This window comes from Chelonia mydas, chromosome 3 (assembly GCF_015237465.2).
Source record: "Chelonia mydas isolate rCheMyd1 chromosome 3, rCheMyd1.pri.v2, whole genome shotgun sequence".
Classification (NCBI taxonomy): Eukaryota; Metazoa; Chordata; order Testudines; family Cheloniidae; genus Chelonia; species Chelonia mydas.
In genome coordinates this window covers 144,215,823-144,229,971 of record NC_057851.1, presented here as the reverse complement: position 1 = coordinate 144,229,971, position 14,149 = coordinate 144,215,823, and the positions used below count along the sequence as shown (strand labels likewise).

The 14,149-nt window shown below is 56.5% G+C and overlaps 1 protein-coding gene across 6 annotated transcripts; it reads left to right on the top strand.

The window, feature by feature from the left end:
* The first annotated feature begins 3,102 nt into the window (after positions 1 to 3,102).
* SLC35B2 (solute carrier family 35 member B2) lies at positions 3,103 to 13,437 on the top strand. Of its 6 annotated transcripts, none has more exons than XM_037895509.2 (4): positions 3,103 to 3,251; positions 8,771 to 8,964; positions 9,536 to 9,696; positions 11,226 to 13,437. In XM_037895509.2, the coding sequence occupies exons 1-4, from the start codon at positions 3,190 to 3,192 to the stop codon at positions 12,162 to 12,164; spliced, it is 1,356 nt and encodes a 451-aa protein (XP_037751437.1). In that variant the 5' UTR covers positions 3,103 to 3,189; the 3' UTR covers positions 12,165 to 13,437. The 6 variants fall into 6 exon arrangements, with proteins under 6 accessions (XP_037751437.1, XP_037751439.1, XP_043399421.1 ...); XM_037895511.2 differs by having other exon boundaries at positions 3,143 to 3,251; positions 7,993 to 8,964; XM_043543486.1 differs by lacking the exon at positions 3,103 to 3,251 and adding an exon at positions 3,353 to 3,666.
* The last annotated feature ends 712 nt before the right edge of the window (positions 13,438 to 14,149 follow it).

Below are 14,149 nucleotides of genomic sequence, written 5' to 3'. Positions count from 1 at the left end.
GTGTGCTAGGACAGGGCCTGGAGAATTCTGGGTGCCAGTCTGGAGCGCTGCCCACTCGGTCCTTGTCGCAAAGGCAAACAAACAAACTGGGCCTTCGTTGGCCGAGTTGCACTTGGATCATTCCAAACAGCTTTCTGCAGGACCTTGTGTGGCTCAGAGGACCGAAGTGGTGAGAGCAGAGGCCTGGCAGTCAACGCTTTTGGGCTCTATTCTCAACTCCGGGAGGGGAGTGTGCACTGGTGTCTCACAAAACTGGGTGACTGGGCAACAAAATGGCAGATGAAATTCAGTGTTGCTAATGCGAAGAAATGCACATTGGAAAACGTAATCTCAACTATACATATAAAATGATGGGGTCTAAATTAGCTGTTACTACTCAAGAAAGAGATGGTAGAGTCACTGTGGATAGCTGTCAGACAACATCTGCTCAATGTGCAGTGGCCATCAAAAAAAGTTAACAATGTTAGGAACCATTAGGAAAGGGATAGATAAATTAGAAAATACCACAATGCCTGTATAACTCCATGGTATGCCCACATCTTGAATACGGTGTGTGGTTCTGGTTGCCCCCTCTCAAAAAAGATATATTAGAAATGGAAAAGGTACAGAGAAGGGCAACAAAATAGTTAAGGGTATGGAACAGCTTCCCTAGGAGGAGAGATTAAAAAGACTAGGACTTTTCAGCTTGGAAAAGAGACACCTAAGGGGGTTATGATAAAGGTCTATAACATCATGAATGGTGTGGAGAAAATGAATAAGTGTTATTTACCCAATGAAATGAACAGGCACCATGTTTAAAACAAAAGGACCGTACTTCTCACAACGCACAGTCACCCTGTGGAACTTGTTGAGGGCATGTTGCGAAAGCCAACACTGTAACAGGGTTTAAAAAAGAATTTGATAAATTCATGGGAGGCTAGGTCCATCACTAGCTGTTAGCTAAGGTGGTCATGGACACAACCCCATGCTCTGGGTGTCCCCAGGCCTCTGACTGCCAGAAGCTGGGACTGGTTGACTGGATGGATCGCTTGATAGTTGCCTTCTGTTCCTTCCCTTTGAAGCATCTGGCACCAGCCACCACTGGAAGACAGGATACTGGGCTAGATGGACCATTGGTCTGACCCAGAATGCCCATTCTGGTGCCTATGGGAGGAGACTGGCAGCCAGGGCTTCAGGCCTCTATCCCTCAGTTATCTCTGCAACTACTTTATGATGTTCCTAGGTGAGTAAATTCCTCCTCGGTGCCTCAGCATCCTATTCTATACAATGGGGAGACCGATTGACGCCCTCCCCCTCCTGAAGTGGAGTGGGTAAAGCACCCTGAAATCCTGTGACTGGGCTAGGAAATGGCAAAGGCTTTTTCTTCTGTGGAGCATTTCATCTCTAGGCCATGGGTTTGAAACCAGAGTGGGATCTGGTGCTGCTTTGGTGGCCTAATTGAAATTTGTTTGGGAAGGGCAGGGAGGGTCCTATTCCCTGAGGTTCCCATCCCCAGGGGCACTGATTGGCTCCCAGTTTGTCAGCAGTGAGGCCAGGAACTGAGTGGCACATAGAGATTGATCTCCCCGCTTTCCCATGGGGCAGGGCTTGCTGAGTAGCTGATACCAAGCTGCACTGGCTACAGCAATGTGTGGAGATGGGACTCTCTGTCCCGGGAGGAGGAGGGAGCAAGTGATCGGTTACAACCTCCTGGAAGCCCTGCTTTGTTGCTTAACAGACTGGGACTGTCCTTCAGGGAGCAGCCCCAGGGGCTGTGGAGGGAGCCACAGGCACATGGGGGGAGGGATCCGAGTGCCTCTAAGGCAAATCCACTTCAGCGTGTGACCTTACCCCAGTTGAGCTCTGTTGGCCCTGGGCCGCTGCCCCAGGATGCTGGGCCAAGGTTGGGCGCAGGCTATGCTGTTCCCAGGGCGGGGTTCCATGTGCCTTCTGGGGCAGCCATTGCCTGCAGCCCAGCTCTCTGGTGAAAGGTGTGTGACTGAACTGAAAGCCGCTCCCTGCCCCAGGCATGAGCCCCCACTGTAAGAGACCCCAGGCTTGCCGCCTCCTCGAGACATGGTGAGCACTGGAGCTTGAATCCCAGTGCAGGGCTGGTGCAGGAGGCGCTGGACTGAACTTTATCTCCATGTTCCCTGCATGCCTCAGTGCTGCCTCGAGGGCCCGGGGGGGCTGGAGGCAGTCTCTGCCCCTGAGGGGCTCGCTCTGGCTGCAAGGCCACTAAAGCTAGTGAATGGGGGTGACTGGCAATCTTCTGGCCTGACTGCAGCTGCTTCTGATTCATGAGCTTGTCGGCGCTGCCAAGCCCCAAGCAGCTTGTGCTAGTGGCGTGAAGGAGCCGCTCCCGGTGCTGGGAGGCAGCAGGAGGCTGTTCCTGCTCCTGAAGCCTGCACCCAGAGGGAGACACCAGCAGCTGTGCGAGTTGCAGTTATGCAGTGATGGATTAACACAGGGGCCCACGTGGTCTGTGCCTGGGGGCCCTGGATATGGGGGACCCAAATGTTCTGTGTCCTGGGCCCCAATAAAATTAAACCTGCTTCTACTCAGTACCCTGCTACCTCACTTTGTCCCCCCCCAGCACTGATCAGGCCCTTGAACCCCCCTCCCACAGCCCCCTGCTGCCCCACTCTTCCCTCCCCCCGATCCCTACCTGCTACCCCACTCTGCCCCCCCACTGATGCCCCTTGACCCCCACCCATAGCCCCCTGCTGCCCCACTCTGCCCCTCAACCCTCACCCACAGCTCCCTGCTGGCCCTCACTGCCCCCCCCCGCTGATGCCCCTCGACCCCCACCCACAGCCCCCTGCTGCCCCCACTCTGCCCCTCAACCCTCACCCACAGCCCCCTGCTGCCCCCCCCGCTGATGCCCCTCGACCCCCACCCACAGCCCCCTGCTGCCCCCACTCTGCCCCTCGACCCCCACCCACAGCCCCCTGCTGCCCCCACTCTGCCCCTCGACCCTCACCCACAGCCCCCTGCTGCCCTGCTCTGCCCCCCGAGCCGTTTCCCCTTCGCTGGCCGAGGCACGGGCTGGGTCACTCCCCCCAGGCTCCTGCCCTCGGGGCCCCTCCCGGCCGCCGGGCGGCGCTGTGGGGAGCGGCGCGGCTGCGCTCTGGGCCGAGCGGCGCGGTCCCTGTCTCTGCCGCCGCCGCCGCCGCACGCCGGACTGGACGCAGCCGCCGCGGGGAGCTCATGGGCGCGCGGGGCGGCCGCGGAGCCGCGCGCACCGGCCCGGCCGGCAGCCTGGGCCGCAGGTGGGGGCGGGGGCTCCGGGGGGAGCTTGGATCCCGCCGGCCGCAGCGCCGGCTCCGCGCCCGGGCCCCGCCGGGGCGGGGGGCAGCGGCTCTGGGGGCCCCTGTGTGGGGAGCGGCCGGCCCCGGCTGGAGCCCCGCTGGCCACGGAGCGGAGCCGGTTTGGGGAGGGCTGTGGGGCAGCCGCTTCCTGCAGCGGGGCTCAGCCCGGGGTCGGGGGCAGGCCCCCCGGTGAGGTCCCGATCCGGGCCCGGGCTGGCCCCTGCTGCAGGGCTGGGCGGCTCCAGGGGGCTGGGCAGACCCGAGTCCGTGCTGGAGCGGGGCGCTCCGCCTGGCTGTCACCCTCCCAGCGTGTCCCCGTGCAGCAGCCCCTGGGGCGGGAGCGGGCCCCGAGCGCTGCTTCGCGCCCCGGCCACAGGTGGGTGGTTGGGCAGCTGCCCGAGGCAGGGCTGGCACTTGCCTAGAGTAACCGGCGACTAGATTAGCCCCTGCGGGCCCTTTCCCTGAGCCACGTCTTGGCCCAAGCCTGAATTGGGGAAGTGGGCAGCCATGCCTTGCTTGTGGTGACATCTCCCTTTGTGGCGTGGTGGGAACAGCACAGGGCATCTGCCTCTGGCCTGCAGGGTCCTTGTGGCCATGTGTGTCCAGGATGAGGCCTTTATTAGCAGCAGTCCCTAAGGAGGACTCTGGCTTTGGGGTAGAGCCCCCAGAGGCTGGTGGGATTGAGCCAGTGAAGAGGTTTTTCACTGGAAGTTGCCTGTGTGTGTGTGTGGGGGGTAGGTTCCATGCTTTCTAGGGGTGCTCGGTGTCTGCGGGGTCTGGGTCTCACTGGGCAAATTGACCAATGTCTCCAGTATGCTGGAGCAGTGATTCTCAATGAGGGGTCTGGGCCCCCTTGGGAGGCCACCAGCTGGTTTCAGGGAGTCTGCCAGGTAGGGCTGGTCTTAGACTCACTAGGACCCACGACAGAAAGCCAAAGCCCCGCTGCACAGGACTGCAGCCCAGGGCCCCAAGCCCTACCACCCGGGGCTAAAGCCAAAGCCTGAGCAGCTTAGCTTCACAGTGTCCCCGGTGGCACGGGGCCCTGGGCAGTCACCCTGCTTGCCACCCCATAATGCTGGTCTTGGCTTTTATATGCAGAAAAACAGTTGTTGTGGCACAGGTGGGACATGGAGTTTGTATAGCATGTTGGAGGGGCCTCAGAAAGGAAAAGGTTGAGAACCCCTCTGCTGGAGGAAGGAGTAATTCAGGGGATCCCCCTGAGAAGGGCTCCCCTGGTGGTATGTGACACCTAGATCAGGACTGGCTGGAACTAGATTTCCCTGGGCTCAGCCGCCGGTCACAGTCCTTAGTTTCCAAGCTTTTCCCTTCTCCTAAGGTGTTCCCCAGAGTCCCCATGGCCTGGCTAGGACTGTCCCAGGCCTGATCACTGCAGAGGGGCAGCTCTTTTCAAAAGAGCTCAGCATGCTCATTCGGGGCCAGATTGTCAAGTGCTCAGTTCCCACTGAGGCACCAGAGTCAGGAGCATATTTTCCGTAGCACTCCGTTCCCACTGTGATGCTCATGGCCTGATTTTCTATAGAGCACTGAGCTCTCTTGGAAAATCTGGCCCTACTAGACAAGTCAAAAAAGGCAGAATGCTGGTAACTTGGCACCACTTGTTAGTTCTGGGGGGGAAGCCTAAAACCCCCTTAAAACCTTTGAAGCAAGAAATGGTCCCCCCAGATCAGAGTGCCCCCTCACAGGCCAGAGAAGCCCAAGGTCTCCTGGAGCCAGGCCCTTCCCTTGTTGACTGAGTGATGTTGACACCCTCTGTTCCACCACCACAAGAGTGTCCTGCTGGTAATACTCTGCACAGGGAGCTAGATAAGGTCTGCCAAGCTCACCATGGCCCTGAAGGCTGCTGAGGGAGAGACTTGTTGCAGCCCATGCGCCCCCTCACTCCAGGCTCCATGCTGCTGGCAGATCAGGCACTGCCAAGGCCAGTCAGCTGTAGGAATCCAGGGCTATGGCTCGTCCGTTGGGTGGGATGGGAACTCCCACTGGGTCCCACTGGGCGGATGAACGTAACCGGTCATGTGATCTCCCACTCCACAAGGAATTGAAGAAAAGTCACTGCAAATGGCACTCACATCTGGTTTGGCCTCTCTAAATAGGCACCAGCAGCTGTGTCAGGCATGGGGTGGTCAGGAGTGAGGAGCATGGGTGGAGCTGCATGTGAGGAGCCCAGCATGGGGATAGTAGGAGACTGTGGGTCAGGATTATGGGGCATTGGCTGAGCTGGGGGTGGGGGGAACCCCGGGGCTGGAACAGCAGGGTGGGGGCTGCAGGTTGTGACTAAGGAGCAGCAGACCTGTGTGAGGAGCCTATGGGGCAAGGGGATTTGTGATGTTCTAAGGGTTCCTCTCTCCCCTTCCCTGTGGTCTTAGAGCTGAGCTAGGTTAGGTGGGTTTTACTCCTAGTCCAGGGCCCAAGTACTGAGGTGCCTGAAAGGCTAAGTTAGAAACTCCATCGGGAGGGGAGGGTCAGGGGCTCTGTCCCGCCCTGGCTCTGGGATTGTGCGTCAGAAAGCTGCCCCGTCTCTGCGAAGGGGAACAGTAGCTGAGTTTGTCCGCCCAATTTCCTGGCTGCTCTGTGGGCCTGAGCCTATGAAAGCTCCTTTCATGCCTGGTGAGTGCTGCGGAGCTGCGGCTGTGTGGTGCTACCTGTAACACTAGCCACCCTGTTGGAGAGGGGAGGGACCTGGTGTGTGGAATTGTCTGGTGGGGCCTGCTAGCTGCAGGGATAGAGCGAGCCATTGTCCGGCTGCACCCTCCCCTTGGCTGTGGGCCTGGGATACCAGAGCTGTTACTCCTCCCACGGGGGCCTGGATGGGCCAGGAAGGCATCAGCAGACACCACCCAACAACCAAACCATTTATCACTCGCCCTCTCTGAAATCTCCCCAGTCCTAGGGATTACCAGTGGTGAAGGCTGACCTTAGCTCTCGCCCCAGCTGACCCCTCCTGCTGTCCTCAGCACAGCTGCTGGTCCAAGTATCAGGTGGGAGGGGCACACCATGTCTGCTAGCCCTGACCCCAATCCCGCAGTTCAATCTAGTTTTAATCTGACCTCAATGAAGCAGGGGGCACTTCTCCTGTTGGCCCCGCTCCAGTGCCCACGGTACCAGGGCCACTGTGATCAATGAGGATTTAATTTTGAATGAGGACAATTCAGACAAATCAGGTGGGTGTGTGTATGTACTTTCACCCCATGTCTACGGTTGGGCCCAGGGGTTAAATTACAAGAACCCCGTGTGTGTGTGTCCCTTGCTGCAGGAGATGCTAATGAGGGGAGCAGAGGTGGGATTTCTGTGGGATGGTGCTAAGTCAGTGATGCCCTCAATGTCACTAGCGAGAACCCAGCCTGCACAGAAATGTTCTCAGGGCCCTCTTCCTTAGGGAAACCAGGGTTATCAAACTGTCCCCCTGCTGTCAGCACCCAACTGTTGCAGCTTGTGCTAATGCATGTGAACCAGGCAGCCCCAGAGAGGAGCAGTGGTTTGAACTTCTCTCTGGGTTGAGAGTTTCTGTGTTGTTAGTCACATGAGGAAGGGAATTTTCTGTGCAAATTGTGGTGTCTATCTTGACAAGGTCCTTAGAGTTTGGGAAGTGGGTTCTAGCCCAAATAAATTTGTTAAGTCTCTAAGGTGCCACAAGGACTCCTCATTGTTTTTCCCAAGGCTGTTTGGGGAAGGGAAATGCCACACAGGTCTTTCCCCTAGAGGGAAGGGAGGGGTTGTAGGTGGTGGGATGTCAAAGGCAACTTTCTTTCCTGTCTTTCCTCTAGGCTGCTAAGGGTTAAATTTATATCCATGATCCCCATAGCCCTGATACTGCAGTGTCCTCTAAGGAGGCTCCCTAGGGAACCCGTCAATGCACTTCTGTTATAATGAACACTTTACCCTTCTCTGGCCCCTTCCATGAGAGGACCTTGCAGCAGTTGAGACATTAATTCAGGCTTTCAGCCCCTGAGGGAAGAGAGTATCATCATCCCTGTTTTACAACCAGGGAAACTGAGGCGTGAGCCAGGGCAGGGACTTGCCCAAGGCCATAGATTGAGTCAGCAATTGCCAGGAATAGAACCCAGGAGTCCTGACCCTCCAGTGCCCTGATCTCACTTAGTAGGCGGCTCTGACCCAGTCTAATTGCCGTGGGCAGATGTGTATATATAAAGTCATCGTTTTGGGGATGCAGCGACCCCAGCATCCGCTGACCCAGATCCCCACCTTCCATGCAGGCCTCGTTCCTGTTCTTGTAATGTGACGCTGTCCCAGGATATTAGTTAGAGGTGAGGGCAATACTGGGCCTATCCTGTTGGGGGGAGAACCCCAGTTGGTTCCTGTGGACCCCTACTGTGTTAATGGTGGCAGATTAGTGGCTAAGCCAGTGTTGTGTGAATGCTGGATACTCCCAAGGAGGGTGGTGTTAAAATCTCCACCCCAGATGCCTATGGGAAAGTTCCTGAGCTCAGATGCCCAGACGCTCTTTCTGGCGTTGAGGATGAGCCTTGGTGATTTCAGCTCTAGGGAATGGCCTTGCACGTTCTAAGCTGTGTGTGTCCGGTCACCACTCTCCCCTTTTCCCCTGAGAGCCCCAGAAGTTCCTCCCCCTCCCAGTCCCACCTCCACCTGCTGCAGCAGGATGTGTGAGGGGGAACTCCAAGCTGGGCCCTCCCCTGAGCCACAGCTGTTGTTTGCTTTACAGGAAGGTGCTGAAACAGGAGCTGCTGCTTCCATTTCCTGGCTTCCCCCTCTCCCCCCCAATAAAAGATTGGCTGAAGATGAAACACCTGCCAGTGAGAGCCCCAAAGAGGAAAAGTATTTGGAGCTAGTGTGTGTCTAAAGCCATGTCACTAGCACCATCCCAGATACTCCGAGAGCCTGAATGTTCAGAGGTGCAAACACCCTGGCTCCTAAAACCTGAGCAAACAACATTCCTTTCTCTTGTGCCCTTGACCTCCAAGCGCCCTGCACACTGGAATTGCTTCACCCGCCCCAAAACGTCGCCCTGGTGGTGGACGCAACAACTGTTTGGCAGTCTCACAGCAACACCGGATGAGACGGGAGGAAGACTCTTGTGCCCAGCTGAAACTGGGGGGGCTGAATGGAATTTAGCCAGGACACATTTAAACTGAGAAGTTTCCTGTGTTCCCTGGTGACTTACACCAATGTTCCATTTGGGGTGAACTTTGATCACAGTGTCCCGTGTTGAAGGTGCACCTGGGTAACTCCCAAAGCAGGGGAAGGGGATCTTACACTCCCAGCTTGCTGCTGACGTGGTGACTTGGAAGGTGGTAGGAATCCTCGCAAAGCCATAGGAAAGTGCTGATCTCTGTGTTCGTTGGTGTGCTGAATGGCTCCTGAGCTGTGGGGGGTGGGGAAATCTGCCACAGGCCGCATGTGCTGTGGCACATCCCTGGTGTTTTTGGCTGGGCCAGTGGCCCCCCCTGCAGCTCCCCGCCCAGATTGCCATCTCTTGGCAGATTGTGCCTGGCTGTCGTGCTGACTGCTGTCCCCACCATGGCTGCCAGTGACGTCGTACCAGCCGCCCTACAGGACTCGTGGGGGGACTTCTGGCTCTTCCGTTTCTTCCTCAATGCTGCGGGCTATGCGAGCATCATGGTACCGGGGTTTCTGCTCATCCAGTACTTCAAGAGAAAGAATTACCTGGAGACAGGTAAGAGGCGGCCAATGCACCTCAATTCCAACCTCTGTCCCCCTGGGCTCGCTTCAGACCTCCGCCAGTGCACCTCAGTTCCAAACCCCAGCTCCTCTACCTCTCTGTTGTTCCAGCCCTGAGCCCCCTGCAGAGCTCTCTCGCTGCTTCAGTGCCAGCTAGGGGCTACCCGGAGATGGCTAAACTCATCTAGCTCATCTGCATGGTTTTATCTCAACTGTGGCTGTTTCCTGTTAGATATTCTGGAATCTGTTAGCGGCAACCAACATAGAGCACTGTGGGTAATATGCAGAGCCCCTCAGATCTGCAAATGGGTGAGCTCTCGGCTCTGGGCACCTGCCTACTGTCTGTTCTCAGCTGGGAAGGGCCCTGTTGGCAAAGGAGGATTGGGAGTGTGTGAGCAAGCCAATTGAAGATGCTTTATAGATGCAGCCCACAGAAGGCCCCAGGCTCTACCTTGCCACAGCCCAGACAGGTTGGTGGGTGGGTTAGCACTGGCAGAGGGGGGTGGGAGGGAAGAAAGCCTTCCTCCTGAGTTAACGTGACCTCCCTGGTTCTCTCAACCTTCCAGGCCGTGGCATTTGCTTCCCCATCATCAAGTCATGCGTCTTTGGCAGCGAGGCCAAGTCCACACACCCAGATGATGTCTCCCTGGCAGCCCGGAATGATACCATGGAGTCCTCAACGGCCCAGCAGGTCCTCAAGCTGCTCTTCTGTGCTGCTGGCCTCCAGGTAGAGCCCCAACGTGTTCATGGCCATCCTGCCGTGGGGCGGAGATGGAGCTATGACCTGGCACAGGTTGCCAGTTGGTGGCCTCAAGAGACTGAGTCCCAGCATCCAGTGTTCTCATGGAGTTTTGCGTGGCAGCATTGCATGCTGGGACACGGAGTCTCTGTGGGGCACTCCTTTTTTGTGTGCTCCAGCCTGGTTGCCAGTGTGGCCCTTTGGGTGTCTTGGAGAACCATTCAGCCAGTGTCGGGTGGGTTGGAAGTTATTGTCTATCTGCTCTCCGCATACCTGGATGGGTGAGCTGCTGCCATTTAGAAGTGGTTTTTGAATGCTGTTTGGCCCCCCGCACTGTGCTTCATGCATCAGAGCACTACACAGTTTAACCCGTGTTCTCACCTCTGGGGCTGGAATGTCCTAAGCTCAGGTTCTGCCCACAGGTAGATTTTATTAGGAAACTGAAAAAAATCTGGTGTTTGAGTTCAGCTGAGGTGAATAGGAAACTGTGATCCTGCTTCTTTGAGTCACAGCTATGGGAAAAATGCCCGAAATGCCACCTGAACAATGAGAGGAGGAACTGCCTTGTGGTGAAGGCACTGGATGGGGACTCAGGAGATCAATGTTCAGTTCCTGGTTCTGTCACAGACTCGCTGTGTGATTCAGGGCAAGTCACTTTCTCTCTCTGTATGTCAGTTTCCTAGCGGTACAGTGGGAGGTAGGAGAATAACTCCATTATGTCTGTGAGGAGCTCCGATACCGTGGCAGCAGGGCCATGTAAGTACATCGATGGACAGATGATAGCCGTCATGGAGGGCAGTTTCCTCTGCTGGGCTTGCAGTTAGAATTGGTTTTTATTTAAGAAATGACCTAGGAAGGTAAATGCAAAAACCTGTGTTAATACACCACCGAGGCTGCAGAGTTAAAGAGCAGGAACTGCAGCGTGAAGGATCAGGATCTTGGGCACGTCTTGGCCGTGTTGTCTATTCCTGTTTTTCTGGTTAAACGGGCAGCTTCATACAGAACTGTTTATCTTGTGAAGTGTATCCCATAAAGTGTACAAGGGCAGAGTTAATGCGACAGCTGGGATGCTTGCTTTGTCACTTCCTGGGTTGTTTGAGTTTGTGGCTGTGCACTCCAGAGCCAGAACAGGTTTTTCATTGGGTATTTATAGCCTTAACTGTAGGGGGAGCTGCCCTTGGGTGGAGAGCGCTCTCCAGATCTGTGCGTAATGAAATGCTGCCCATTGATCCCTCTGCACACAGCTGGGCAGGAGCCAGGCTGACTTCTCCCCTGGCTCTCTGGTGGGGGCAGTGGGAGTGAGGATGAAGTAGCCGGGCAGGCTGGTTCACTGCTGACGTGATGGTGGCGGCAGGCACCATCTCCTTGCTGGGTGCATTGGGTATGCAGTGGGGGGGCCTGGTCCCTGCTGGCTGCAAATGGAGAGATGCTCAGACAGGCCTGTTCCTCCCTGCATGTGGTGGCTGCAGGCTGCCATCCCTACTCCTCACTCACCCTCTGCTCTTTGTGCCTTGCAGGCTTCCTACCTGACGTGGGGTGTCCTCCAGGAGCGTGTCATGACCCGGACGTATGGGGCCACTGAGACCAATCCTGGCGAGAAGTTCAAAGACTCCCAGTTCCTGGTCTTCATGAACCGGATCCTGGCCTTCACCGTAGCAGGCCTGTATTGTGCCCTGACCAAGCAGCCGCGCCACGGCGCCCCCATGTACAAGTATTCTTTTGCCTCACTCTCCAATATCCTCAGCAGCTGGTGCCAATACGAGGCACTCAAGTACATCAGCTTCCCTACCCAGGTGCTGGCCAAGGCCTCCAAGGTGATCCCAGTCATGCTGATGGGCAAGCTGGTGTCACGCAAGAGCTACGAGTACTGGGAGTACCTAACGGCGGTGCTTATCTCGGTGGGGGTCAGCATGTTCCTGCTCTCCAGCGCCCCCGACAAGCACCTCTCCACCGTCACCACCTTCTCAGGCGTGGTCCTCCTGGCTGGCTACATAGTCTTCGACAGCTTCACCTCCAACTGGCAGGACGCCCTCTTCACCTACAAGATGTCCCCGGTGCAGATGATGTTTGGGGTGAATGTCTTCTCCTGCCTCTTCACGATGGGCTCGCTGCTGGAGCAGGGCGCCCTGCTGGAATCAGCCCGCTTCATGGCCCGCCACTCCGAGTTCGCGGTCCACGCCGTGCTGCTGTCCATCTGCTCCGCCTTTGGCCAGCTCTTCATCTTCTACACCATCAATCAGTTCGGGGCGGCCGTCTTCACCATCATCATGACGCTGCGCCAAGCTTTTGCCATTCTGCTCTCCTGCCTCATCTACGGGCACGCCATCACCGTGGTGGGTGGGCTGGGTGTGGCTGTGGTCTTTATGGCTCTCTTCCTGCGTGTCTATGCCCGCAGCCGCATGAAGAAGCGTAGCAAGAAGCTGCCCGCCAGCGAGGTCCCAGTGCAGAAGGTTTAGGGGCCATGGCACAGACTGCCCTCCTCTCCTCTCCCACTGCAGGGCACTTGCTTTATTTCTCTTCTCTTCATGAACCTACTGAGGAGTGGGGGAGAAACAATGACTCCCTTTGCAAACTGCTTTTCCTGGACAAGGAGCTGGAGTGGGCTTGGAGGAAGCGAGGTGCTTTCCGGGCCTCCAGCGCACCTTTCTCCTGTTGCCTTAATAGGTCTGAGTATTTCAATTCCCTGAGATGGCCCCAGGAAGGGAGCAGGGGGCAGGTCTAGTTCCCAGGAGTGCAGGGGGGTTAACTCCTGCCCTAGCTCCATCTGGTACTTGGGGCTTCTCTTTAAGATTATTTATGAACAAGGGAGCTTTATTCCCTGGCACTTTCTTGTCTCCAGCTTCGCTCCCCATTTCTTTCCTCACTACGGAGCCGATACCAGGGAACGGCAAGAAAACACTATCATTTTTCTTTACAAATATGTATGATTGGGAGGGAAGCTCCAGTCTCAGCCTGCCCCAGCAGCAGGTGGTGTAGGGAGTGAGGCAGGAGTGCTGGCTGGATGCGGGGGGAGCTCCCAGCTACGTCAGTCCCAGCCTTTCCAACAGGAGGCGCTGTAGGGAATGGGGCAGGAGCGTGGGGCCTCCCTAGCCACATCCCATTCCAGGGCTGGTAAAAGAGCTGCTGTATAACAGTCTGGATTTGTGGCAGGTCAGTGCACTACGCTGTTCCTGCTGGGAGCCTTCTCCATTTCTGTCTCCTGGCCCGGCCTTTACGCTGTGATGCACGCAGGCTCCATTCTGTTTGCATTTTGTGCTGCTTTTCCTTTCTCGTTTACGTTTACTCTTGTCATGAGTTTGAACTAGAACGCCCAGGATCCCTTGAGGGCGCTTTCTGCTCTCTGGCTTTGAGAATTTGGAATTGGCTCCTACCGTTTAGAAAAGCACAAAGATCCCCGTCCTGAAATATCCCTCCTTGTTTCTCCTTTTCCTGCAAGCAGGAGGTGCCAGCACCAGCCCACTCAGCAGCCTGGCGAGGGCTATATGATATGCAGCAGTCCCAGAGACAGGACAAAGCCCAGCCAGGTTCCTTTTCCCTGCACGGGGCTGCTCTCAATCCTGGGTGCAGGGAGCCACTTGCCCTGGCTACACCTCGGGAACCCGGGTTTGACGCAGTAACTGTTTTGTCTCTAAACAGACCGGGCCCCCATCTGCTAGGGGAATGGTTTGGGTACTTTTAAAATGCAACTTGGTCTCTTTTTATTTTATTAAATTAAAAAGCTGCTGCAAACGGTGTCCCGGGGTGGAATGTTGGGGTCTGAACGCACGGGGCGGGAGGGCACCGCTCCTGGGCGCACTCTGGCTGGGGACTTGGATGCTGTTGTGGCTGAGAGGCAGGCACAGACTGTCTCACCACCTCCCCCTGGGGAGGCCGGGTAGCATTATTAGCCTCAGGTCACCCATGAATGGTGGGGTGGACCTTGGTACTGAACCTAGACTAGTCTAGGGCCTTACCCATAAGGCCATCCTCCCTCCGTTGTAGGCAGAGCCTGGTTCGGGGCTTTGGGCTTGCACTGTGTTCCAACCTGAGCCGCTGCTTGCTGTCCCTGTTTGTGTGGCTGGTGCAGGGATTCTGGGGGATGGGAGGGCAGCTGTTAGCTCTCTGTGCCCTGAGTCTGGCTGCATGAATGTCTTGTTCTTGGGCAGTATGCTCTGGTCAGCCCTGGCCTCTTCTAGCTCTGCCTTTTACAGCTGGGTAGGGGCCACTCGAAGCCCTGCTGAGCGCCTGCCACCCAGAGTCTCCATTGTTGTAACAGTCTGTAAGGGAGTAAAGCCTTCATGGAGCTGTGTTCTGTGCCAAACCCCAGCTTCAGACCCTCCACCCTAGAGGAGGAAGGTGTGGGGAGCAGTTAGTCAGGAGCCAGCAGAATGGGAAGCTGTTTGAAGAAGAGCCAGGGAAGAGCCTCTCTGCTAGGCTAACACTGTTCCATAAAGTGCTCAGA

Coding starts and splice junctions, on each gene's coding strand:
- SLC35B2 (XM_037895509.2), top strand. CDS start 3,190: ATGGGCGCGCGGGGCGGCCGCGGAGCCGCGCGCACCGGCCCGGCCGGC. Junction 8,965..9,535: donor AAAGAATTACCTGGAGACAG/GTAAGAGGCGGC, acceptor TCAACCTTCCAG/GCCGTGGCATTTGCTTCCCC. Junction 9,697..11,225: donor TCTGTGCTGCTGGCCTCCAG/GTAGAGCCCCAA, acceptor TGTGCCTTGCAG/GCTTCCTACCTGACGTGGGG.